Source organism: Malus domestica, chromosome 13 (genome assembly GCF_042453785.1).
Source record: "Malus domestica chromosome 13, GDT2T_hap1".
Taxonomy (NCBI): Eukaryota; Viridiplantae; Streptophyta; class Magnoliopsida; order Rosales; family Rosaceae; genus Malus; species Malus domestica.
Window position 1 is genome coordinate 5228050 of NC_091673.1, and position 27490 is coordinate 5255539.

Consider the following 27490-nt stretch of genomic DNA (forward strand, 5'->3'; position numbering starts at 1 on the left):
TTTTTTTTTTTTGGTAAATAAATATTTAAAATTATTCTAATCTCTCTTTTTCTTTTCTTTTTTTTGGGTAAATCAATGAAGCCGGTACTTCTCTCTTGTTCTTTGTCATCTCATTCTATAAGCCATTAAGAGCTAGTTTAAGATTGTTATGCTGCGAAAAAATAAAAAATGTTTTCAGAAGCAGGAGGAGCTGTTTTTGTTTTCTACTATTTTGGATCCATAATTTTGAGAAAAAAAAAATTTTAATTTACTAAACACAATTTTTACCTCAAATTTAAAAAAAAAAACTGTTTTTTTTTAATTTTAAATTCAACAGTACTAAACTAGCCCCAAAGGAACTACACATGATGACGAGAATTGAATAAGTATGATTAGAGTCGATCACTGTATTTTCGAACTCAAAACCCAATTTTGTTTTGTTAACCCAACTTGGTTTGACAATGACTACTATAACCCACAGAAATTAGTTAAAACAAGTCTGATTAAGATGTGTAATAATAAATGGTTTGGATCAAATAATTGGAGTGAAGTCGAAGCTGGAAGCTGGGGTGGTCCACGTGTGCAAATATGAGTGGTTCCATTGTAAGCCAAACCGAAGGCGGGTTAGTTGAAACCGATGGTGGCGTGTGTCGGTGTGTGGGATGAGGATCGCCGACGTCCCCCACCACAACGCCCCCACAACAATGACAAAGGAAAGTTCCTTATGGTCATTTTTCCCACAATTACCATGCATTTCTCTCTATTTTTTTTTTTAAGTACAAGTAAGTTGCTTTCTCGATTGCTTTAGGAAAAAATTGTCACTCTAATGGAACATGCAAGCAAAGTAACAAAAATTATTTTATTATTTACTTATTATCCTTTGACGAAAAGTGTTGGAATTTAAACATCCTTAACAGTGGTATGCTATTAAAGTTCAAGGAATTTTTTTATAGGATTGCAATAAGGCCAACAACGCTTTTTGGCACGAAATGTTGGGCGGTCAAGTATCAACACGTGCATAAACTAAGTGTATGAGAGATGAGAATGTTTCGTTGAATATGTGGGCGTACGAGAAATTATAAGATTAAGAAACAATGATATCTTAGGTAAAGTAGGAGTTGCTCCAATTGAAGATAAGATGAAAGAAAGTCGATTAAGATGATTTGAATATATGAACAAAATACCTACAAATGCTCCGGTTAGAATTGTAGTTAAGAAATGGAAGTTCTAAGTTAAAACCGAGTTAAATTAATACAATGAGAAGCAAAGTTTGTATTTTTTTTCGTACAAAGGATAAGGGGTATGCTATTCATACAACTCATTTTACTTCACACATACCCCTTGATAATTTTTTTCCGTTGATCTTTTTGAATTCATCTGATCCAACGATCGAAAATTAAAAAGGTGTGTGAGAAGTAAAATAGGATGTGTGGATATCACAACCCAAGGATAATTATCTATATTAAGGGGTGAGAGTTAAACCTCACAATGAACTATAAATAATGTGGTTCAAATTCATCATAGACGAATCAAACTTAAACATTTTTACTTACAACTAAAGAAGAATATCATTAAACTGTAGTGCTAAATAACATTAAAAAGCAAAGTATTCAAAATGAAACACAAGTCTACACCACACGTACATTGTAAAGAACTCGAATCTTCTTTGTGAGGATCTTGAGAATTCGTCAATAATGTCGGTTTATCATACATCTTACGGTCATAAATTATTTTAAATATTTTTATTTAAAATTAAATATAAATAATACTTAACAAAAAAGGATCGTACGATGTACAAAAAATAAACACAATTTACGCATCCCTATCATCATCGTCAGAGCGGAGATATCCTGTTGGCGTTGTAAAGTTACTGAAATCCACATACGCACACAATCCCAGGTTGGTGTCATCGCAATTCCGAATGCAAGTGGTTGTCGTAACTCTTGTCCTTTTCATGTTAAAACCATAAAGTGACAAGAACTTAATTAAACTCCACCCCAAAGTGAATAAAATAACCAGAGCAAAATTAATCACGGTGAGAATCCTTTTGAGTAAGCCGGATCATTAAAATTTTATCCAACGATTATAAATAAGAAATCTTCTAAAAATTATAATAATTATAACCGTTAGATAAAATTTTAATGATCTGATAGACTTGCTCAAAAGAATCCTTACCCTTAACTCAAGAGATGATCCTAATCCAAATTAATCAACTGATGTTAAAATTAATTATTAATTAATAAAATAAATTAAAGTGTTTTAATTTGTGACTCTGCACAGCTGCTACCCCCTTTCTGTCTCGTGAGTTTCTACACACTACTGTACAGATTTATATATTTTTCCCACTAATTAAACAGCAAACGATTGATGGGTATTTCTCAGCGATTATTGTTCATTCGAAATCACAACAACCTGCACTAGATATTTTCTGAATTTAAAGATCCTGATGGCTTCCCCTTTGCTATAAGCTCACTCTCTCACAAGAAATGTTCATCAAAGCTGCAATCTTTACATTTCATCTGTCACCAAACTCCCCTAGTAATCAATGGGCGACGCCAATTGATCAAATTCTTTGGATTTCTGCGTGCTCTGCTCGTTTTCTCAACTGGGGTTTCTCCAATTTTTGAACTTTACGGGTGCCCACATGGGATTGGGACTCGATCGAACACAGAGCGACGAAGGTTTTGTCGAAGTGATTGAAGAACAGGGACGATGGAATCGGAGCTGGGTTTAATCGAACAGTCGTTGATCAGCCGCTACTCTCTCTGTGTGCTCGAAACTCTGAGCGAATTGCCCGACAGCTTCACGATCACTGACCCTTCGATTTCCGGGCATCCAATCGTGTTTGCGAGTAAAGGGTTCCTGAAAATGTCGGGATATTCGAAGAACGAGGTGGTCGGGAGGAACGGCAGAGTGTTTCAGGGTCCGGGGACTTGCAGGCGGTCGGTCATGGAGGTCCGGGAGGCCATCAGGGAGGAGAGAGCTGTTCAGGTTAGTTTGCTGAATTATCGGAAAGATGGGACGCCGTTTTGGATGCTGTTTCATATGTGTCCTGTTTTTGGGAAGGAGGACGGGAGGGTGATTCATTTCGTGGGAGTTCAGGTTCCGATTTCGAGGAGGCCAAGGCGGTCTGGTGGGAGAAATGGTGTTGGTTTGTGTGAGGAGGGGTCTAGGATGAGTGATATTGTTTACGGGTCGTGTCGAAAAGAAGTGTTCTTTGATTCGTTGGTTGATTTGCGTCGTGTTTTGTCGTTGGAATCTGCATTGGATGATGCTGATAATAGAGGTTCGTGTTCCTTAATTTTTTGTTCCAAGTAATGTTGTAATATGTTTCTTTTTCAATTGTTGTTTCCTGTTATCTATATGATTGTTGGTAATGTTAATGTTAAAGTTACATTCCTTCCGGTGTTCGAGCTATGTTGATTGCGGTTTCTGGTTTTGGATGGTGACCAAACTTTTGTTGTGGTTGAGTCTTCGTTTACTATGTAACGCCCAGGATTTGACATTGAAGAATCGTGCGAGGCAAGTGATGTAGAGAAGACGAGAGCTGCAACTGCGATTAATAACATCTTGTCCGTGCTAACGCACTATAGCGAGTCAATGGGCAGATTAGTTTGTGGGAAGAGATGCAGCTCATCAGGGGTGGGCCTTCTCAGTTCAGCCTTAAATATATCTCTTGGTAGAATCAAACAAAGTTTTGTATTGTGAGTTGTTGCAAATTCTCATTTTCTTACTTTGCAGAAGGTTTCAAACTTTCTCAAGATTGCTGATGATTGTACATTTTGTTTGCTTCGAAATGATTGTGTTGCCTTGCAGAACTGATCCGAACTTACCAGACATGCCAATAGTTTATGCAAGTGATGCCTTCTTCAAACTGACAGGTAACATGTACAATGTTAGCTATGTACCAGGGTCTCTCTAAACCATTCTAAACTCCATGTTGTTTGCAAATCTATAGAATAAGTGCGCATATGCAGTTACTGAACTCAGTGTTTTCCATGTATAGGTTATGCCAGACATGAAGTTTTGGGGCGCAATTGTAGATTTTTAAGTGGGGCGGAGACCGATTCCTCAATGATATATCGGGTATTTTTCCTTTTCCGTCATGATCATGTCATCACCATATACTTTGTTGGTTTGGTGGAATAGATAGATGTTAGTGCGTCATCCCATTTTTGCTTGTTTTCACCCAGATAAAGGAAAGCGTTCAAAACAAAACAGCATGCACAGTACGTATCTTGAATTACAGGTTGCTACTTAACGATTTATTCTATACTTTCCACATGCACTACATATTACTTATCGGATTTGACTTTGTTGCTGTTTCATTCTCAGGAAGGATAAAAGTTCATTTTGGAATCTCCTTCACATATCACCCATTCGTAATGCTTCTGGAAAGGTATTTTATGGCTAAAGCTTTCACGACTCAATTTTTTATATTGTTAATGGCTTTTTTTCAATGAGACTTAGTGTGTCGACTTGGTGTGCCTTGGCTTAGAGAAAAGTAAGGCAGAACATCGTTTTCAATTGATCAACCTTTTCTGGCATACAAATATGAAGTTTCGCTGTCCGGCGACTTAAGTTTTCTTCATTTCTTCTCTTGTATTGGGATTGCTTCACACAGTCAATTTCCATGTTTGTGTGCAACTATATGAACAAATGAGAAAATTATGTGAGCTTAGACATGATGACCTTGGAGAGATGTGTTGGCAGAGCTGTAACCATGCGCTTTGTGTTGCACAAGTAATACTGTTCTCAAGAGCGATTCAGTTTACTGCTGCAAACATATATGTGACACATTTGTTTGATTGCATAACCACTTTGCACCGTCATGTTCAGCTCAGAATATGTTTTGGGGTAAATTCAGAATAAGCTATTGGCCATCCGTATGCGTATTGCACAACTAAAGTGCATTGATGGATAATATCTCGGAGGTGTTACAGTTTACCAATTTCTAATCTTTCTCCATTTTATGAAAGAATTGAACCTCTTGATATTTTGGCCTGTTGAATGTGGTTGTTTATTTTCTTCATAAATCCCATTTATGAGTCTTAGACACAGCATCCTTGGATCCCAAGGATCCAGATTAATACTCAACTGGCAGTGCTAATTGACAAAATCACTTTGGTTCCACTTTACTCGATCTATTGATATGGACTGAGTTGCTCATCTCGTATCTCTCCGTTTCTCTTACTATGTTTATGGCTGTTCAGATTGCATACTTTGTGGGTGTTCAGATGGAAGAAGGGTGTAAGAACCAGGTCGGACATGGGCTAAGCCCTGAGATGAGGCAGCTTAGCGCTGTTGGTGCAGTCAGAATTGCAGTGAGGAGCTTATCAATGGGTGCTGGCCCTTCCAAGTCTTGAGAGAGTAACAACCTCCGTACCTTGTTTGCTGCTAGTACCGCCTTATATCTCACCGGTGTCTCCCACGGTCCCATGCTAGAAATATGTTCCATTGGGTTGCATTTATAATCTTATCTGACAGTAGATGGAAATGCAGAAATCGGAGAAAAAGTTTGGTTCGTTGCCACATCCGATCCTTGTTACACTTAATTGTTTATATACGAAAGGTCTATCAGTGGAAATTTATCGACTTTCTGCTCGAAAGTCTCCCTCCAGCTTCAAGCTGCTGATGGTGATTGGTCTTCTTCTCCGTGGTCGTTTTATTTATTTGTTTGTTTAATTTTTTTTTCTTTCTGGTGTTTGTCCTCCCTCTTTGATGTCTTCCTTCCTTGTTTGGTGTATTGTACCTTTCTTGGCAAGAAAAGAGATGTGGAGAAAGCAATTTGGCGTTGCATTCGTCTATTAAATTAAACACCAAAGTTTGTGTTGTGTTTTGTTTTTTTATCAAACGTCTGTGTTGTGGCAAAATGTATAGTTAATAAATAATTTGGGAAATTAAATGGGCTTCAAAGTTCTAGGTTTGGGCATCTAGGATGAGTTTGGATAATGGTAAGGCGGCTTTTTATCTAAAATGATCTGAGATTAGCATAATTATTCACTTTAATTTTTGAGATTTGAAATCGATAGAACTGATCTCTGAGTCTATTTACGCTTAATTATTTTGGTCATTCTGTGAAAATTTTTCGTTAAATAAGACAAAAATACCCTAAATTTTTGTCAAATCATTTTGGCCCATTGTTTATTAAAGTGAGGGTATGTTGTCACTTTGGTCTTTTTTTAACATAGGTTTTTCAGGGAATGATCAAAATGATTGATAGTGGACAAACTTAGAGACCATTACTATCGAATTCAAATCTCATGGATCAAAGCGAAGAGTTATGTCAATTTCATAAACCATTTTGGCTAAAAACCTGATAAGGCTAGCTTGTATTTTGTCACTCTGCTCCATCTCATGTTGCAAGTTGCAACTGATATTTGGTTACAAATGATAGTGCTGTCAGTTCACAACCAATTTAGGACTCAACAACAATTTGTAGCCTTATTATGAATGTGGATGAAATAATTAGACGAAAGACGATTAACTAAATTATCAAATAATTTGTTTCCATTTTCTTATGGGTATATCGGTAACTCAAATTTAGAAGAAATTACTCTTCAATAAAAATTGGCATGTGAGGTGGAACAAAAAGGATCTGAAGCACAGCACCTCACTAATAAGACTTTAATTCTTAAATACAATGTTTAAAAGGCATTCTTTCATGTCCCCTGAAAAGACAAATACCGTAACGAAGCCACCAACTGGTCCTTTAAAAAAAAAATCAAAGAATCAAAATTACACCGAAATGTTTATAAATCTCTTAATTTTGTAACAAATTGTGTAGAAAATCTATTGAAATTGTTGTTGTTTTCAAATTATCTATGAAATTTCAAAAATACCGTGAGAATCTATTACTTCACCTCCTTTCGATTATCGACAACTCCGTTTGTGAATACTTGATAATGTTAGAGATATTTAAAACCTTACTTAAAATGCTTATGGAAATTAGGTGGTTATCTCTCCATCTAGATTTTTCATTTTTTGCTCACAACCTTAGCCCTTAAGATAATTCATGATTTTGGACAACAGTTAACAACAAGACAGATCAATTTCGTGACACTTCATATTTTATCTCTTCCCTGCAATGTTCACTTAACCTTTTTAATTCTTTACCAAAAAACAAAACTTTTTAACTAAAAAAGTAATTTCAATCAGTGAAAAAGGTAAATACGTTTTAAAAAATTACATTTCGTATCTGATTCCGCCACAGCTCGGATCATCGTTGCATTACGGAACAAAATTCAACAAGTTCAAGGAACACCCACATAATGATTTTACAGTTTTACCCCACCAAACCCTACCACATACAGCAATATGTTCATATTGGTCAGGCCTGGCCCGGGCCACGAGCCCAATGTGGCAATAACTAAGCTGTGTCTGACGCTCCGTACGGAACAAACCTACCGCTTTGACCTAAATGAAATTTTTTTAATTGTGACGGGAATACGTTGGTACACCATGTTTTAATGTAAGTAGTAAAAAATTATATTTTTAAGTTATTAACTTTTTGACACATATATCTTATTATTCATGTAATGACACGTGCTGTACTATTCCGTGTAACGGTCACACTGAAAAATTTCTCAATAAAAATAAAAACAAGTTCACCACCATCACCATGCACAGCTCAGACCTCCTTCATCGTCCTCATCCTCTGTTATCTCTTTTACTACGCTCATCTGCAAAAAAATCAGACACTGAGAGTGTGAGATTCCACTGTATATATATGTACACTCCACTGCATTGAAACAATCCCCAAGAAACCATGGCCTCCGTTTTCAAGAACCTTTCTTTCTCCTCCTCCATTATCCCCTACTTCGTCCCCATCTTCTTCTCCTGCTTCTTCATCGTCTCCCATTCCGAATACTTGTCCAATACCACGTCGTTTCCCTCCATTACGACAAAAAATACTAATGTATCAGACGGCGGCGAGTGGGTTCTTTTGCACAAGAGCATCGGCGTCTCGGCCATGCACATGCAGCTACTCATAAACGACAGAGTCATCATCTTTGACCGGACCGATATGGGCCCTTCCAACCTCTCCCTCCTCGACGGCACCGCCTGCCGTCAGTACATCGCTCACAACAGGACCGTAAACGACTGCACCGCCCACTCCCTCCTCTACGACCTCGCCACCGATACATTCCGCCCCCTCTTCGTCGCCTCCGAGTTCTGGTGCTCCTCCGGCGCCCTCGAACCCAACGGCACCCTCGTCCAGACCGGCGGATACGGGGACATCGGCATCCGAAAAATCCGTACTTTCTCACCCTGCAACGACGGCAGCTGTCAGTGGATCGAGCTCCCGGAAACACTCTCCGACAACCGATGGTACGCCTCCAACCAGATTTTCCCCGACGGACGTGTCATCGTCGTCGGGGGAAGAAGAGCCTTCTCCTACGAGTTCTACCCCAAGAAGAACGACAAGTGGTTTTACTTCCGGTTCTTGGCGGAGACCAACGACCAGGGGGAGGAGAACAATCTTTACCCGTTCTTGCACCTCCTGCCGAACGGCAACCTCTTCATCTTTGCAAACAACCGGTCAATCTTGTTTGACTACAATAACAACCGGATCGTGAAGGAGCTCCCGGGTATGCCTGTCGCCGTCAAGCGGAACTACCCCAGCACCGGGTCCTCTGTCCTCCTCCCGCTCAAAATGAACGGGATTTTATCCGAGTTGGGTCTTCCTCAAGTTGAAATCTTGATATGCGGCGGGGCACCACCCGGTGCCTTTCACAAGGCGAAATATGAAAATGTACACGTCTTCGCCTCCAACAGCTGCGGCCGGATCAAATTGTCCGACCCCGATCCTAAATGGGTCATGGAGGAAATGCCCATGCCACGTGTCATGTCCGATATGCTACTCTTGCCCACGGGCGACGTCCTCATAATCAACGGCGCGTCGAACGGGACGGCGGGCTGGGAGAACGCGGAAAATCCAGTTTTCAACCCGGTCTTGTACCGAACCTACGAATCCGACCCGGAACGGAGATTCGTGGTGCTGAAGCCAGCCGGCATTCCAAGAATGTACCACTCATCCGCTGTTCTTGTGCCAGATGGCAGAGTATTGGTGGGCGGGAGCAACCCGCACGAGATGTACAACTTCAGGAGAGCTTTCCCCACCGATCTCAGCCTGGAGGCTTTCCACCCGCCGTACCTGGCCCCACTCTTCGCTTCCCTGCGTCCGTCGATCCTGACCGTCGAAACGAGGGACGATACCGTATCGTACGGCCAGGAGTTTTCTGTTACTTTTGTTTTATCCGAGTACCGGGCCTATCCCGGGATTACGGTGGCGCTCGTAACGCCGTCGTTTACGACGCACTCGTTCGCAATGAATCAGAGGATGGTGGTCTTGGACGTGGCGCGCCTGGTGCGCCTGTCGACGTCTGCTTACAAGATTACGGCGTATGGCCCACCGAAGAACACAGTGGCCCCACCTGGATACTACTTGCTATTTCTTGTCCACGCTGGCACCCCCAGCCACGGTGTCTGGGTCCGAGTGCAGTGAATGTCTCCATTCATAGGGCAATATTAGGGAGGAGGATTGTCTGCCCTCCAAGTTACCGTGCCCTTCCATGCCCTCCTGATTGTGTGGTCACGGTTAAGCCACGTTAATATTTTATATTATTATTTATTTTTGTTTTATTATCTTTATAAAAAAATAATATAAAATATTAACGTGACTTAACCGTGACCACACAAAACAGGAGGGCATGGAAGGGCACCGAAACTTGGAGGGCAGACAATCCTCCTCCCAATATTAGTTTGGGATTTGATTGAGAATTACTGTATTCATTCATACACATTACCCCTTAACAGTAATAATAATCATAATTAATATAGTTAGGAATTATTCGACCAATTCAATGTTTTGTTCACGCTTATCTAATTTTTTGACACATTAATTCGAATGCTTAAGAATATGATCATTGCGACGATAATATACGATTGTGCGGCCATAACATTAAAAAATATATACAAATCAATGAAGCTCAAACGAATCCATCTAAAGTTAGTTGTCTTAATTTCCACTTCACAAAAGTCATTAGTGCACTCATCTGTTACATCGACAAGACGAAAATTCTACATAAGTGAGTGTAAAATTACCTTTTTCGAAGTATCAATTTCAATTTTCTTAGGGGTGTTACCTTATTAATTTATGTCTGTTAATTTTCTTCAATTCATCTGATCCGATGGTCGAAAACCAAAAAGGTGTGGAAGAAGTAAAAAGGAGTGTGTGGATATCATACTCATTTTCTTATTATAGCTTGTGTAGGACCCCTTCCCTTAAAAGTCGTGGGTGGATATTTGCATCTTACAACCTTCACTAATGAGTTAATCTCGCCAAAACTTTATTTATTATCGTTCCAAAAAGGAGCATAGGTTACTTGCAAAAACATGACATGAGTACACGACACATAATCCATTAGTCCATTGCCAGTCTGACAACATGAACCAAACTACCATATATTTCTATTAGATAACTTAATGACTACAAGATTATAAAGAAAAAACTATGCTTAGATCCCATTTCTGTGCAGGCCTCTTTGATTCAGTTCTCACTCGCCACCAGTTTGGGCATCATTACTTACAGTCCAAGCTGTTGTCTTGCAAGTTATGATCATCATGCCACATATTATGATCCTGCCAAAAAAACTGTTTTGCAGATGACTTTCACGAGGTATACTGTTACCATAACATCTTATATCAACAATACGTAGATATGTGTAAGTTTTTGTTCGCATAATGTTGTATCATTGACACGGCACATCACAGTGATAGTGTACCCATACCATGTAAGTTGATCTCCTGTTTTACTTATCTGTTCTTGTTGATCTGTATTTGTACCTGGTTGCCCAGAAAAGATAGTGCAAGAAATTCAATCCACTCAGCACACACATGAGCCAATAGAATCTCTCCAGGTGGTAGTGATTCAGCATTTTACCGGACAGCCATTTGTGGTTGGAGTACTTCCCTGAAACATCATTCACCACAGAAACAATCACTGAGCTCAGATAATACCCCATTGCCAAGGAAGCCCAAGTGAGAGCTGTTGCCAGAGACCTCATGCTCGTCGGCGCTTCCGTGAAGAAGAATTCCAACAGTCCGGCCAATGTGAAAAGGTCCGCTGACCCCAGGAACAAGTACTGAAGCGCAATCCAAAAGAACGTGATGGGGAGTGGCTCGGTTGAGTCTAGCATTCCAGAGTTGGACGCTACGCGCTTGCGCTTGATCTCCACGAGGGCTGCTATTGCCATTGCAATGATGGAGAGGGCTAGGCCGGCTCCTATGCGTTGCAAGTGCGTGATTCCCATTTCGGATTTCTTGGCCCTACGTGCGAATGGGATGATGAAGAAGTCGTAGACTGGTGCTATGATCATGATGAAGAGTACGGGGAAGATGGGGAGGGAAGCAGGCGGGACTTTTAGAGAGCCGAGCTTTGTGTCCATTGTCGCAGCTTGTTGGACGGAGAATGTGGAGAGCTGAGCTAGGCAGCAGTTGAGCATGATCGTGCATGCGAAAATCGGGAGGATTTTAAGCACGATTTTGACTTCTTCTACTTGCTTCACGGTGCAATGTAGTTTATCGTCGACTCGCTTGTTCACTACAACTGCTCTGTTTAGGAACTTGAGGCTTTCTGTTGGTGTTTGATCATCAGTGGCGTAATCCTCCTTCTCCACGATGTTTGGTTCTGATACTTCTTTGGTGATTGGGGTTGAAGAATAAGAGCTTGGAGCCATGCTCACAATGGCATTGCTTGGACTTCCGGTCACACAGCTATGAAGTGTGGCAGCAATTAAAACCTGCTCAATAGCAACAGAAATTAAATTAGATTACTTGGAATTCAAGCTACCTTTTAGGCCATTCTCCGCATTTTAGATTAGTTTAAAGCAGAAAATCGTTTATATAAAAAATCTGCGATTTAGATTTCATCCCTTGCTTAAGTAACCTAGATCTCCCCGATGTGTTAGTGATGTGGAATTTACGTTATCACGAACATTACAAGGTGCACATATCATCTTACTGTTCTTACCTTGAAAATGGTTGTTAGGGGACTTCCATTAGGTATCTTGTTCCTGTAAAGAGTAGAACCAGCAAGGAACACCAGAATAGACAACAATATGCTAATGGTTGCAATTCCGAAACCCCATACCCACCCTTTGTTGTCTTCAATCCACACCACCAGTGTCACCGCAATCAGGCCGCCACAAGCGAGGCAGAAGACATAGTAGTTGAAGAAGGTTGATCTCTGCTTCCTGCCTTGCGGAGTGCTCTCATCAAATTGCTCCGCGCCATGTGATGGTAAAGAGCCCTTTATTCCTCCGACCCCCAATGCCACCAGATACAGGCCTAGGAACAACATGGCAGCTTTTCCGCCTTCAACTTCTTGGCATGGATTGTCGAGGCTGCCTTTGGTGCATGATGGTGGCTTCAGTGAAGGTAAGCGAGCTTGCACTGTGAGTAGGATCAAACCCTGTGACAATGTTGGGAGTTTGAATCGGTTGATAAGGCAGATAAGCATTAGGCAAAAGAATAAAACATTTGCAAGTTAAGAAGACTAAAATATCTCAAAGTCTGTGATTTTCATGCGAATGTGAGTTAGCTCAATCGGTCAAAGCATTACATCCACCCCGGTAATCAATTTCAATCTCCTCCCGTGAATTAAACTAATTTAAAATATCGCCACGTCTACGTTGTGAACTTGGGTTTGCCCTTGGACTTAAGTTGGGCTGACCAACTGCCATAAATATGTAGGACATGATTGGGCCACAGATAATGGGCTCCACACCCTTCAAAGTGACCAATAGAAGAGTTCCAAAGTTTCTGGTTCAATCAACAGTAAACCCCAAATTTTTCTATAGGCAAAAAAGGAAAGCTATAAACATTGGGTCCCCAATCCACGTGTTGAATCTCCACTTCAATTTTTGGAGGAAAAGGACTTGCTTATGAAATGTCGCTACAGATGAAAGTAATGTTTTTGCCTTGGGGTCCTATTTATCCTAAAGACCATGGTTGATGGCTCTACTTACATTTTGTCGAATTCCACATCCCTCTCGACCTCTGGCCCCTATTGAAACCGCAACCCGACACGTGGTTATGTGAATATGGACAGAAGACATTGTCGTTGTATATGATACTTGCCTCTTGCACAGTTAAAACTTATACGAGATCCAAAATAATGAAATATAATGTTGGATGTGGATCTTTCAACCACAATATATATGATTGATTTTACTTGGTACAATCATGTTTCCTAAAACATGGGTGTACGTGGCAGAAAAAGGGCCAGCACAAGGGGTGGAGGTGGTACACTTCTCCTAATCCACCAAATCAAGAGGATTTGTTCGTTGATATTTGATCAAACGGCTGAAGTTATTATAACTTTTAAAGTGGACCCCTGTTTGTAGCCGTTTGATCAAATTTCAACGGCACGGATTCTCTGATTTGATGGATTAAGAGGAAAGGATCCGGAGAGGTTCCGTACACTAATGAGTGATATAGCTAGTGAGATCTTATCATGTAGTACTGAGTAGTGTTTCAATCAAGTAAGTCTTAAGTAAAGACAAGGTTGTGAAGGGAGAAGACAAAGATTGTATTAATGCCTGCAGTGCTGTCAAACTGAAATTGAGCAATCTAAGTTTCTCATTGTCATGGCATGACATGAGAAAACAAATGCACATCAATACATGGGTCCTCAACCTCGACAACAATTTATATGTCATGAGTACACTGTTATAATGACATTTCATACCAATAGTACATTGTTATAAGGACAAGGCGGAGCTAGAAAAACTTAAAGGGTTGGGCTATGTTTTCTTTCTTGTTCATGATAGGCTAATTTTGTCAAAAAAAAAAACATGGGCTAGTAACAGTTGGTTCTGTCTAGCATCTAATGCTCTTGTCATCCCGCACTATCTGTAAAAAATAAAATAAAAATGTACAGATAGCACCACTCTCTCCTTATCAAGACTGTGAGCTTTCTCAAATCAGAAAAAGAAAAAAAACAATGAAGTGGTGTGATCTCTAGGCAGCAACTGAACTCATTGATTACAGTAAGTTATGATTCTAACTAACATATCCATACAGTTTTCAATTTCTGAGAGGCTGAGGGTTTTATGGCGCTTGCTCCCAACCCCAGCTTGCACAGACTCCGAGTTCCGACTGAAACATAATCCTGTTGCAAGCCACGTGCCCTTTGGACTCCCTCGAGAGAACCAACCCAATTATTCTATATATATTATGGGATGTGATATCCACACATCCCATTTTACTTCTCACACACCTTTTTAATTTTCGACGTCGGATTGGATGAATTGAAGAAGATCAAATGACATAAACTATTAAGGTTGTGTGAAAAGTAAAATATGGTGTGTGGATAGCACACCCCTATATTATAGAATTAATGGTCTTAAAAACGATGCAAAATTTAAGGGGAAAGGAATGGAAGAAATACGTGCAGATTATCAGCATATATATAGCTATTAACAAAAAGCAAGAGAAAGCTTATAGCCGAAAAAAGAAAGAGCGGCGTTATGCATAGATTTTTTTTTTATCTCTCACGCATTCACACTTTTATTAATTTTTATTTATTTGGTTCGCTGAAAATTAAGAAAAGTATGTAACAAATAAAAATAAGTCATAAAAAAAAAAGGTAAGCAGAAGTAACCAAAAAAGAAAAAACGTTCAGAGAGAGAGAGAGGGACTGGAAACTGTAATTACCAGAAATTCAATAACTGTACTTATCAGGTAGATGTGATAAGTTGTGAATAAGGCATCGGATAAGAAACCACCGAGAAGGGCCAGAAGGAAGGCGGTGCCCATGAAATCTGTGACATTGTTTGCGGCTTTGGACGGAGATAAATGCATATAATCCTTTAAGTACATGACCAAGTTGCTTGAATTTGCCAGATATGCCAAATTCTCCAATACCTCCGCCACTAAAAACATATGCATAACAACACAAAAACGCAGCAAATCAGTGAAAAAAATACCAAAATACTTAGAAATACAACATAATCAATGATTTCAAAAACCCAATTCTTTGTTTTGGGGTTTGGAGTGATGAGGATTAGGTAGAAATGTTCTCTTGTTCATCAAGTGACCAAGGAATGAATGATCACTTACCTTTGGATTTGACATCAAGGGTGGAGAATAAATGAATGTACTTTATGTGTTTTATTCTCAATCCTTGATGTGAAATCCAAGGTTACTTAAACCAGGTGATCGATCAGGTGACAAAGAAAAAGAGACACATACCCAGCACAAAGGAGGAGGCGAGCATGCCGCCATGGCGACCTCTGATTGCAGGTCGGCTTCTCCAGTCAACATAGCCTTCCCATCTGGTGCTGAGCTGCTGTTCTTGCTCCTACAGGAACCATTACAAAAACTCATGAGACTTAAAGGGGTGTTGCAACTTGCAATAAAGAAAAAGCAGCATGACAAGAAAAGAAGTGTGAGGGATGGGAGGAAAAAAGGAGAGAGGAACCCACCATTTCTTTCTTGTGCGCCCTCCTTTTCTTCCCACTTTGGGTTTCAATTTAATTTGGATTGGATCCCTGGTGCCAGAGGGTTTTGATTAATAAAGAGTGGTGACTGGTGGTGGGAGATTTATAGAGTTGGTAAGGATTGAAGGAAGGGAGTCCAACTTGGGGAGAGAATGGTCAAGAGTCAATAGACCCTTTGGAAAATGACTTAATTTCCCTTTAAAATCTCACATTGCATGTTACAATAGAGAATAAATCAAATGAATCCTAATCCTCTTTACATTTTATAGTCTAATGAACATATAAAAGTAATTAATTAATTTGTGCATGCATGCTAAATTGTAATTTTCATAATGATTCCATGTAAGCAAGTAAGTATTTTGAAATCAATTATTTTTCATGCTCAATTTATATTATTGGAAGGGTAGATGTTTTATGGAAATATACTATATAACTAGACAATAGTAAGCAGTGGATTGCCTAGTGATTAGTGTCTTCCTCTTCAATCCCTTGCATCCTAGTTTTAAACTCATCTCCTCATCTTAATGTAGATTAGTGTAGAATATCTCACATACTTAAAAAAATTAAAATAAACAGTAAAAGAGCAGTAAATCGTGATAAATATACTTAAAAAAATTAAAATAAACAGTAAAAAGCAGTAAATTATGTTATATATACGTCTTATTGTCTAATTAGTGTTCCTTAGTGCTATTTTTATTGAAAATTAACAAGAAGTTCCATTAGTATATATTTTTATTTTAAAAATAGATGCTTTACAGAAGTATACATGTCTCAGAGAAAAATAGGGAAGCATCAAATCATCTTGACCCAAAATGAAAAAAAAAAGAGCCAAAAATTATTGGGTACCCGTTGTAATTTTTTATTTTTTATTTTTATTGCAAAGCTACCCCTTGTAATGTTTTTTCACCAAACTATATATTAAATGTAAGAGAGTTTTAACAAAACACTTTCGATACTGTTCATTTTTAACGAAATACCACATTTATACATTTCATTGGTACTATTCACTATACCTTTAAAAATGGTTTTTCATTAAAATGGAAGTTTTTTTAGACTTCTCGTTAGTTTTCCTTAAATGTAAAGGTGTTGGTGCCTCATCTTCTATGGTATGTAGGTTTCACAGAATGGGGATGTTAAAAGGGTACTCAATATATACATATCTCTTCTTTAATTATTTCTGCTGATCCTCTCTCCATTGATACCAGGACCATCTCTGAGATTTCAAGAGCCTTGTGCGAAATTTGTCAAAGGGCTCTTCCGTAAGATAGTTTTTCAAAACATTAGGACAATGTATTTATGTTAGAAAGTAATAACTTAAATCAAAACAAACTTTAAGACTCACTGATTGTAAGTTTACAAATGACATTAAACAATAAGTAAAAAAAGCTACGAATATAACCTTTAGTAAATAATCGAAAGTAGTTCAATCTTAACGACCAAACATGAGATAAAGCTTCAAAAACTCTAACTTTAAAGTCTCACTTCAATAGATAGCATTAACATATAATAAAATTGAAAGAAAAAAAAGTTTTTTAGGGTGTTGTTATTAGCACTCCAAGTATCTCATTGTGCACTCCAAATTTTTATGTTTAGAAGGAATAAAAACTTACGCTAATAATGAGTGCACAATAAGATTTTAAAGTGCTAATAAAAACAATTTTTTTTAATATATAGCATTATTATATAATAAATATTAGATGGCAAATTTTTTTGGGAGCTTCTTCAAATTTGAAATCATGTGCGATTACACATTTCGCTTCCCTTCAAAGCCGTCTTTGAATGTTACCATCTCTTCTTTCAAATGATAAATATAAAAATTAAAATAAAGAACATATTCTCTGTTCTTTTAATCTTTAACAGAAGCATAATGCTAGCTATTGGACAATTGTGATTAAAAGATTAGTGATGGAAGATTGAGAGTTAGTCAAATTTAAGCTTTTCAAGGACATACCTGATACCCACCATCACCATAGCTTACGACTCATCAGTCTTACTTACCATCTGCTAGTGGTACGACCGCGGATTTATTTGTCCTAATGCAAATACAATAATATAGCAGTATTGATCGAGGTCTTATAATATTGTCTAAACCGTTAGGTTAGTAAATGCTTTGAATCTAAAGATTTTCCGTCTATTATATATATATCTTCGTTCCACAAAATTTTCTTAAAATCGATTAGGGTGAAACGTGGTTGAACATGATCACATATTCCATTACGGAAAAGTAGAACTATATATATTACTATGCCGACGTTCACGAAGTTATGCCTTCAATCAATCATCAGTTTTATGTAAAAAAGAACTTGATCTCTTTTTGTGCACATACAGTGGTGGAGTCAGGAATTTGGACTAGGAGGGGCCTTTAAATACAACAACAACAAAGTTAACATTAATTTCAAACCAAAATTTAAATCATGGCTCGATACTATTATTGTGAGATTTTTCTTCAACATAAATTAACCTTGTTTCGTATCAACTAACCAAAAAAAAATTGCTGATAAAGAACTTGGAGGAGGTTCACCAGCAAGTTGAACCCCGACGTGCAGGAACACAAAAACCCCTTCAACCACCGAGCCGCATATTCTTTAGTTACCAAACCAACAGATAAAGTATATAAACTAATATTTCAGGATATGCCCGTGCCCATCTTGGTCTCCATGTGGCTCCGCCACAGTGCATATATATACACAAATGGAGGGCCGACAGAGAGTGTTGGGGGCATTTTGACTATCCGACTTGCGAGAGTCTGAGAATGTGCTGTTCTAGCCTCTACCACGACACTGGCTCCCACTATTCAGTTCAGTGTTCTGTGAACCAAAGGTCTCTCTGCTTGGAGTTGGAGAAAACACGTATCCAGATAAAAACATTGGGCAGGCATTGGGAATCAATTCATAGCATAAAAAAAATTAGGTTTTGTGTCTATAACTTGGTACTACCGATTCTTAGTACATATAACAATCGATATATAAAGTAAATATTAGCATGTCTCTTCAAATCCAAGCTTGCACTATAAATTTTATAATATAACGTTCTTGTGTTTAATACGCATATTGAATATATATATATATATATATACACATATATATACATACGTACCTTCTAATAATATTTTTATTTTTTGTTTATGCATGAATGAATTTGTTAATTGTACTTTTTTACAACTGTACATTACCATACATATATTATATACATACGCACATACCTTTTATGTTCAATACACATTATTTTTACACATTTTTCAATAATAAAAATAAAATTCACATTTCCTGTACATTTTTTAACATATTAATACAGGTATGTATGTTTCACGTATTATACACACATTTCATATATTTATTAACAATGCGTTCAAGTATAATATTCTACCTTAGCAGTATATGTTGTTTTAGTTCTAAACTTCAATAAAAGCCCTGGGGGTTTAAACTCAACTTCATTGACGGAGGACATACGATAAGAATCTAACTCTATTTGACATATATGAAAAATTCATGGCAGTAAGCTACTGTAATTAACCTAGTAGTAAATAAGATGATGGGTAAGATTAGGTTTGGTTCAGCATTCAAAACTCTTTTAAAATTTAAATTAAAGGTTAAATATAACATTTTTTTGTACAAACGATAAATTTATAATGAGAAAGTGAGGAAATAATTGACTGTGAACTCTAAATTCTCGAAATTCAAGTCTTAAGAGTTAGACGATGTTAAATAAACAAAACATACAAATTAGGTTTAAACAAATGCACGGTGAAAAAACATTGCATGTGTCTCCTGTCTCCATAAAGCTTCTTTTCACTAACAAGTGTATAATAATCTCCGCCCGATTATATATATTGCCTCGTATATATGGTTATTGGCCAGTTATATATTTACATTATGTAGCTCGTGTTTTTTTATTAACTTGTTTTTCATCCTTAACATGCAAAGATGCAAAAATGAAAGAGACATGCAATGCAAGTGGGTTAATTAGCAGAAACAACACGGGGTTTCCCTTCTTCTAAAGTTTTTTACTGTAATTTTCACCTTGCGGCCTCCAATAACTAGTCATGATAAGCAAGTAACCCTAGCTGTCCCGCTACTGTGACTGAAGGTCACTGTTTCAACAAAGACAGCACTGTTGAGATCAGTTCAAATCAAAGGCCGTTTGGATATGATTCTGGCAAGTTTGGATCTGCACATATCATGAAGTATTAATATTATTTTCCTCCAACTCAAAAATACTTATTATCTTCCTTCTTAGGCCAAACATTTAGCATATCCCCTTATCCATTTCATATAAGTAATTTGGTACCATGTTCCATTATATCGTCTTCTTTCCTCTTCCATATAAAAGCTTGGAAAATACTAGATCGAGAAACCATATTTTAAGACCAAATTTTATAGATTACATAATGTGGTTGAAGAATCCAGCAATCAACCGCCACATCATGCAGTCTATAATATTAGAGTCTAAAAACATAATCCTAACATCTTCCAATTTTTTATATGGAGGAGGAAGGAAGACGATGTAATGGAACATGATATCCGCATTACTTTAATGAAATGGATAAGGGGATATGCTAAATGTTTGAGGCCAAGCATTGAAAATAGATCAACTTCACAATTAATCTACTATATATCCATCTTTGACTGCAAATGTGGCCACATTGCAATTTACAAGAACGTCCAAAATATATATATATACATACATGTACGAGTTGAGATCCTCTCCGAATCTCGTAGTACAGAGCTGATAGACAAAGAAATTCGGATCATTAATTTTAAATCTTACGATCTTCAGCAATTAATCTCACTGCTCATTTCACACAATTCAAGAATTTGATCTCTCTTTTTATCTTGAACGGTTCAAATTTCTCGGTTTTATAGGCTCCGACTGCAAAGTCTAGAGAATTCTACATATATAATTAAGGTCGATTTTATAAGAAATAAAGTAATGTTATCTCAGCTAGGTAGTAACTCTATAGTGCAACGTGGAAGCATATTATCAACACCAGATCATCCATATATTATTGTCGGGTGAAGTTCGATGAAAGTTTAAGCAAATCCTGGCCGTTACGTAATTTTATGTGCTGATCGATATGTTGTTTTTGCTTGTCACTACTCAGCTAAAATGTTTTCTGCCTTTCCCGATATGTTAAAAATTGTGTTAATCTTCACGGGATGTCAATGACATCCATGTGTGTATAAGTTAGTTAATCAAAGCAAATTGCGGCTGTACCTGAATTTATTAATTAATTATATTCTTAGATTGCAAACAAGTAAGAAACAGATCTACAGTCTGCTCTGAAACCATGCAACTGCAACATGGTCTCTAATGGATGAGGTTAGAATTAGGACAACTGTGTCTTAGACAAGGTGAATTTTTCTACTGATTGCCTAATTCATTCGAATGACAAATTTTTAGCGAAGCAAATGTCAACTGAGAATATCACATATACCAAATTAATGAACCCATTTTCCATGATGGCTAGCTGTACCTCATTTGCCCTTACCTTTTCAATCTACCTTATCAAACTCATTGAATCAAATCAAGTTGTCGTATTGCTTGTTGTCTAATCGATTTGAGAGGTTAAAATATTGAGATGGCAAGTTGAGTTTGTCTTGATCCGATTTGTTTTTACATTTGCAAAAAAATCTTTCAGTTTGTATCATCACATGATGATATTATTTCACTCGTATTAAATGTGATCTATTTATTAAAGAAATTTGATAAACACACACATTTTCCCTGATAAAAAAAGTTGCATAAAAATTACTTCTCTTTATTAAATATTCTCAACGTCCATGTAATATCAACAACTCCATCACACCCAAATATTTTGGTCCCTAGAAGATGCCCTACAGGTGTGTTTGAAGGGTCAACAAAATTTTCATTTTTCCCATTTCTCCATTTCTCCATTTCTCCCCATTTCATCCGTCTTTAGCTCACAGTGACATCATATGTGTGTTCAATTCAAGCCATTGCGCTGAGTACATACATCACATGCAGGCAAAAATTATGGGTCTCACCGTCCCAGAACATAGAGATAGCCAGCAAGCCATAAATAAAGCTTCCAATAAAATTTATTTATTGTTTGTTAGGTACGTCGCTTTAAATTATATAAGACATACGGCCAAATGAAAAGGTCTACCCTCTTTGTTGTAACCCTAACGAAAAGTCTACGTATATCCTTATCTCCATTGCTAGCACAGATCACACAGAGAATTTCATCGTATGCAAAACCAGTATTGTTCACGTTACGGTCATTAATCACTCAGAGCAATACATTGGTGTTGTAATCCAGTTTGTGTGCATGATCCAGTGATCCGGCCGGGGAGCATGATAATTAAGGAAATTAGCTGCATGCATGCATGTGGATCGCTTGCACATATATATAGTTGGATTCTTTTTGAAGCTGAATTTGGAGACGACCACGTGTGAACTGTGAACTATGATATGATGGCCTGCCCTAGGGTCCGGCAGATCCATTGTTCATGGTCATTTTGCTCCATTGATTAGTCTAAGCCCCGAGGCTAAGGGCATTATTCCTTCATTTTGGTCCCCACAATGGCTGGAATATAATGAGAAATGCAACTTACAGTCCGAGAATCCGAAGCGTGTGAACGGTGTTGAACTGTTAATCATAGTGAGAAATGCAGCTCATAGTTCGACAGTCACTATGGTATAAAGTGAATAACGATCAACTATTAATTATGTGGAGTACATTAGCGCATCAATAAGTGACAGTGACTTGCATATACTTGTAAAGCCCAACTTGAACTAATAATTCGTGGGTTCACTATTAAATGATACAATCGAACTCATTTCTTGCACTTGAGAAATGTATGATCCCCCGATATGAAGAGAAAAATATTCTTATATTTTCGTACGGTACCTATCTATTCTATCCTTACAACAAATTATGATCTTACCTATGATGTAGATTGGTGTTATAATATTTAAGTATATGAGGTAAAATCCAAGTAAAAGAGTGAATTAAGGACCCTTATCTAGCACATTATTTTATAGTTTAGTGATTTTAGCACTATTTTTTCTCCAACAACACTTCACATTTTAGTTACAGTTTTTTTATTGAACAAATAAAGAAGAATGAAGAATCAATGGATAAAAACAATAAATTGAGTGCAAAAGAAAAAAAAAATTAAAGTGCAAAATTATTATTCTTCTTATATAACACACTTCTCAAACCCATGATTCAGTTTGAAGCTGAAACTTTAAAACAAAAACAAACAAAAAAATCGTCCCATCCCTCCAAATGCTAGCTAGAAAATCAATACTGTGTGTATATATATATTATATGAGTTCACTTTCACATTTATTCTGGAAGATTTATAAATTAGAATATGAACAATAGGGAAGACGTTTTCCAAATTATATATGATGGTTGGTTAATAAGAGAAATTCCACGGCAATTTTAAAAGATGCCAAAGAAAAGGCCACAATATATAGAAGGGTAATATCTTATCCTTAACTGTATAGATAGATAAACATGCAGAAAAACAAAAAGTGAAAGAACGGTACAGATGCTGTTGAAATATAGGGTTGATAAAATCTATCATATCAATGAGATGATGATCTCCCTGTATGGGTTCAAAATCGAATCCAAATTCCCCTGAAAATATAGGTGAAACATAGACATGTGTGCATGCATGGCCGTCCGAATCATGTGTGGCTAGCCTGCTGCTATATTTTAGATATTCTTATCCCACGCCACCCCATCATCCCCTCCAAAAAAAGAAAAAAAAAAAAAAAGTTATTGGCATCATCATCATGACAGGAATTAATAGCAGAATATGTATTTTGCATCATCGCGACAGGAAGTAAATTAAATCGTCCTTTTTTTTGTTGCCCAAGGCACACGTCTTTTCAAAGCTTGCAACTAGGGCATCACTTGTGTTTTGCTAGCAGCTTGCCTCATATGCAATACTAGAAACATATCGTACTTGAAATTTTACTGCATTTCAACTGAATCACTTATTATGATTAATCTAAATTATCTTCTATTCTTTCTAAAACGTAGACGGTGTACGCTTTAGACAACTTTTTACCAAAAGTTTGATTAATTGTTTACAGTCACGTAATGCTCATTTTAATTAACAAATGATGCTCTTACATGATTGCAATCAATATATATGTGGATGGATAGAGTGTGGGTTTCCACTTATGTATTTTGGATTTGAAGCTCTTTATCTTTTAAATTATTATAATAATTACGATGATAAATTTAAAAATATATATATAATAGAACAAAAATAATTGCGTTCAGTTTCAGAAAAGGACTTTAGGTGGTGTATTTTCCTTGGCAAAGAAGAAAGCTGATACCTTGCAACTTGCCTTGGACACTAGTAAACTAGTGGCAAGAACACTTGCTTTTTCAGGAAAATACGTCTCATAAATAAATCTGGGCGGTCTTGTGACATCTCAAAAAATTTAGAGGTGTGATATCTACACAACTTATTTTACTTCTCACACATCTTTTTAATTTTCAGCCGTCGATTCGGATGAATTGAAGAAGATCAACGGATATAAATTATCAAGGGGTGTGTGAGAAGTAAAATAGGGTGTGTGGATAGCACACCCCAAAATTTAAAATCAATTGTAATTGGAAACATTGATCCAGTAGACTAAAATTCTCTAATTTTGGTTGGCTAGCACACAATATAGGTTAATGAGATTTTTGTCATCCTAAGGATCAAAACTAACTATGGTACCAAGGAGTGGGACATTTTAACAAATATATCGTAGGTCAATTAAACAAGTGGTGGATTGTTGTAATTAATGGACAGGACATTCGTTTTAAACTAGTGTAGCTTAAAATAATATTATTACTCGTAATTAAACGAAATGAAATAACAGCAAGGTTTTCATTTTCTAAATTAATCAAATATTTCTTCCGGGAAAAAGGCTGCTGCTATTACCATTGGAAAAAAAAAAAGAAAAAAAAGAAAGTAGTTGTTTAAAACTAACATGGATTGGTTAAAAAAATAAAAATTTAAAAATTTAAAACAACTAACATGGTTTTTCACATGGCTGCAGTTTTTGAAATTCATACAGTATTTTTCTAATCAAAACATTGAGTATATTAGAATATTGCAAGGGTTAATCAAATGAAGCATAATTACAGTGGCAGATGATTGAGGGGCAGTGGGGGTCAACTAACCTTCTAAACTTTGGTGAACGTCCATGGATGTTGACCCTTCGAACTTCGGTGAATGTCCATGGATACATTGGGTGCTGCCCTTTTGAAGGTTAGAGTTGGCTTCATACATGCCCTCCAACTGTTTGATAAAATGTCTGAAAGAAGAGTGAATGAAATGGTTATCTCAGTGAATAACAAAGCATCATCATTCTTGGACAAACATATTGATGAGATGCAATGATATCAAACATTGTTAATGTGTTCAAGATAAGTGTGTTTCTTTGTTAAGCATTCATATGGGAGCAGCCTTGGAACATGTTAGTTACCCTCACAAATGAGGCATTAACAGGTGTGCAGTATGCCTTTCCAGATGACTTCAGGCCTACGAAGACTTAATGAAATGACGATATGCATGTTAACGTGAGTGGTATTAAAAAGGGTATGTAAATATATTGTAAATATTAAAATCCTTTATTAGGAAGGATAATTGTGTGTCCTTTATTGTTTCCTTATATAACAAGGATTGTATCTTGTATATATTGTCTATTATGCAATACAATGAAAATTAAGCCGTAAATTTCTATTTGGCATCAGAGCCAAGTTGGCGTAACCCTAGAAACTGTATCTTCCGTTGCTGCTACCTTCGGTTGACTTGTACCCTGGGATTGCAGCACGCTGTCTTGCTGTTGTTGTGTGTCTGTCGTGTGTTTCTTTATAGTAGCATCGTTGTTGCAGAAATCAGTGCAGGCTGTGATCCTGTTGCTGCTTCAAATTAAAAATTGTGTTGTGTATGTTTGTTCTACGATTGCTAGTGCTTGTAATTGCGGCTCGCAATTGCTAGGATATCTGCCCGTGTAAGAGCTACAGACGTGGAAGCTTTCTGCTGCTGCAGTGAATAATTCAAACTGTGCAACCGTGTGTTAAAAAAAAAAAAAAAACCTACTGCTGTGTATGTGTGTGTATTGTGTGGTAGTCAATAATGAGTGGCAAAGGTGAGGTTGGACTGAAATTGGAAGGTGGGGCGTTTGGCTCTACCCACAGGTCAGTTGTCGATCCAAAGGTTATTCAAAATGATGTTTCGGCCACTCCAGGTAGTATGGGGTGTGTTCTTTTAGCCTCTGATATGGAACATCATACAAGTTGGATTCTAGACTTAGGGGCAACCGATCATATGACTTTTGATAAGAATCTATTTACTAGTTTGACAACCAGTTCACAGAAGTGTATTGCAACTGCTAACGGAACAACAACACCAGTTTTGGGGGTTGACACTGTGAACCTCATGCCGACCCTTCCCCTTCATCACTGCCTGCTTGTTCTCTCGTTGTCTGATAATTTGTTATCTATTCGTCAAGTTACTGAGCAATTAGATTGTGTTGTGCTTATGTATCCACTGTTTTGTTTGCTTCAGGATATTCAGACCAAGGAGATAATTGGGCGTGGCACTAAGAGAAAAGGGTTATATTATGTGGATGACGTCATTCCTGGCAGAGCTAATGCAGTTCGAGCATCCCGTACCAATAATTTACATGAAGTTTGGTTATTGCATCGTCGGTTAGGACATGCTTCGTTTGGTTATTTGAGGCGTATGTTGCCTAGTTTAATTCATGAAATAAAAGAATCAGACTTACATTGTGAGGTATGTATTCTCATGAAGAGTCATCGCATTTGATTTCCTCCTAGTATGAATAAAAGATTGTTTCCCTTTGAACTTGTGCACTCTGATGTTTGGGGTCTCTCTCCTGTTAGTACTTTGTCTGGACTTAAATGGTTTGTTACCTTCATTGATGATTGCACTCGTATGACTTGGATTTATGTGATGAAGAATAAAAGTGATATGGATATGGTGTTTCGATCATTCTCTCAAATGGTTGCAACACAATATTCCTCTGTTATTAAGGTTATCCGCTCTGATAATGGAGGTGAGTATATTGGTTCCGAGTTGTCCAGCTTTCTTCGGGATCAAATAATTCTACATGAGACTACTTACCCTCATACCCCACAACAAAATGGGGTTGCTAAAAGAAAGAACCGTCATATCCTAGAAACTGCCCGTGCATTGCTCATTGGTGCATCTGTACCTAAACGGTTCTGGCCTGAAGTTGTCACTTATGCCGTGTATGTGATTAACCGTATGCCATCCCGGGTTGTGGATTTTCGTACACCTCTCCAAGTATTGACATAATTTGTTTTAGTAGTGTCAACCAATACTCTTTCTCCTAGTGTATTTGGGTGTGTAACCTATGTTCATATTCATAAAATTCATCGTAGTAAGCTCGATCCATGTGCTCACCGGTGTGCTTTTTTGGGATTTGCTCATCAACAGAAAGAGTATAAGTGCTACCACCCTGAAACTCGTCATATGTATGTAACTATGGATGTTACCTTTTCTGAATCTGAGTTTTTTTATGCTTCGACTCCATCACATTCCGATCACCTGGGGGAGAATATGAGTGGTGATCTTGGATGGTTGGAAATATGTAGCTTAGGGGGAGTATTTATTGACAAAAAAAGCTGCGAAAGTTATCGACAAGACACTGCCAAGAATGTAGATAGTGACTCTCGGCAAGACACTGCCGAGAATGTGAGTATCATTTAGCCAAGTAGCACCAAACCAGCTGAGTCTTCTCAGCAACGTACTACCGAGTGTGATGCAGAATGTCAGTAGGGAACTATCGAACCAGTTTCACCGCTCCAGCAACCATTAGCTACCGAACCCGCAACCCCCTTTCTCGCAAGCTCAATAGTGCCACCTAATATGTCTTCTCTGAATATTCCTGAGGTAAGTACTATTGATACTCATGTAACTAATCCAGATAATGTTATGAGTACATATAAGTTTCTGCCAAGGCAAAATCATGGTGTTCCT

General features: G+C 37.6%; 3 protein-coding genes across 4 annotated transcripts; 2 read left to right on the forward strand and 1 right to left on the reverse strand.

The window, feature by feature from the left end:
• The first annotated feature begins 2247 nt into the window (after positions 1-2247).
• LOC103451869 (protein TWIN LOV 1) lies at positions 2248-5813 on the forward strand. Of its 2 annotated transcripts, none has more exons than XM_008391307.4 (7): positions 2248-3265; positions 3476-3683; positions 3796-3860; positions 3986-4065; positions 4173-4228; positions 4315-4378; positions 5193-5813. In XM_008391307.4, exons 1-7 carry the CDS (start codon positions 2692-2694, stop codon positions 5343-5345), a joined length of 1200 nt encoding a protein of 399 aa, XP_008389529.2. In that variant the 5' UTR covers positions 2248-2691; the 3' UTR covers positions 5346-5813. The 2 variants fall into 2 exon arrangements, 1 of the variants encoding a protein (XP_008389529.2); XR_531729.4 differs by having other exon boundaries at positions 2267-3265; positions 4173-4208.
• Positions 5814-7694: 1881 nt separating this feature from the next.
• Positions 7695-9508, forward strand: LOC103452342 (aldehyde oxidase GLOX-like). The gene has a single exon (XM_017336794.3). The coding sequence runs from the start codon at positions 7748-7750 to the stop codon at positions 9485-9487; it is 1740 nt and encodes a 579-aa protein (XP_017192283.2). The 5' UTR covers positions 7695-7747; the 3' UTR covers positions 9488-9508.
• A 799-nt stretch (positions 9509-10307) lies between these two features.
• LOC103451876 (protein NRT1/ PTR FAMILY 4.6) lies at positions 10308-15669 on the reverse strand. Its single transcript, XM_017336906.3, has 5 exons — positions 15471-15669; positions 15238-15346; positions 14701-14918; positions 12014-12454; positions 10308-11783 (listed from the first exon to the last, which is right to left on the reverse strand). The coding sequence occupies exons 1-5, from the start codon at positions 15471-15473 to the stop codon at positions 10794-10796; spliced, it is 1761 nt and encodes a 586-aa protein (XP_017192395.2). The 5' UTR covers positions 15474-15669; the 3' UTR covers positions 10308-10793.
• Positions 15670-27490: the final 11821 nt, after the last annotated feature.

Bases quoted from the DNA above. Each gene is read 5' to 3' on its own strand.
- LOC103451869 (XM_008391307.4), top strand. From the start codon at position 2,692: ATGGAATCGGAGCTGGGTTTAATCGAACAGTCGTTGATCAGCCGCTAC. The intron at 4,066-4,172 runs GTATTTTTCCTT...GTTTTCACCCAG, and splicing joins ATTCCTCAATGATATATCGG to ATAAAGGAAAGCGTTCAAAA. The intron at 4,379-5,192 runs GTATTTTATGGC...ATGGCTGTTCAG, and splicing joins TTCGTAATGCTTCTGGAAAG to ATTGCATACTTTGTGGGTGT.
- LOC103452342 (XM_017336794.3), top strand. From the start codon at position 7,748: ATGGCCTCCGTTTTCAAGAACCTTTCTTTCTCCTCCTCCATTATCCCC.
- LOC103451876 (XM_017336906.3), bottom strand. The intron at 14,919-15,237 runs GTATGTGTCTCT...ATATGTTTTTAG, and splicing joins CGCCTCCTCCTTTGTGCTGG to TGGCGGAGGTATTGGAGAAT. The intron at 12,455-14,700 runs GTAATTACAGTT...ACATTGTCACAG, and splicing joins GTACAGTTATTGAATTTCTG to GGTTTGATCCTACTCACAGT.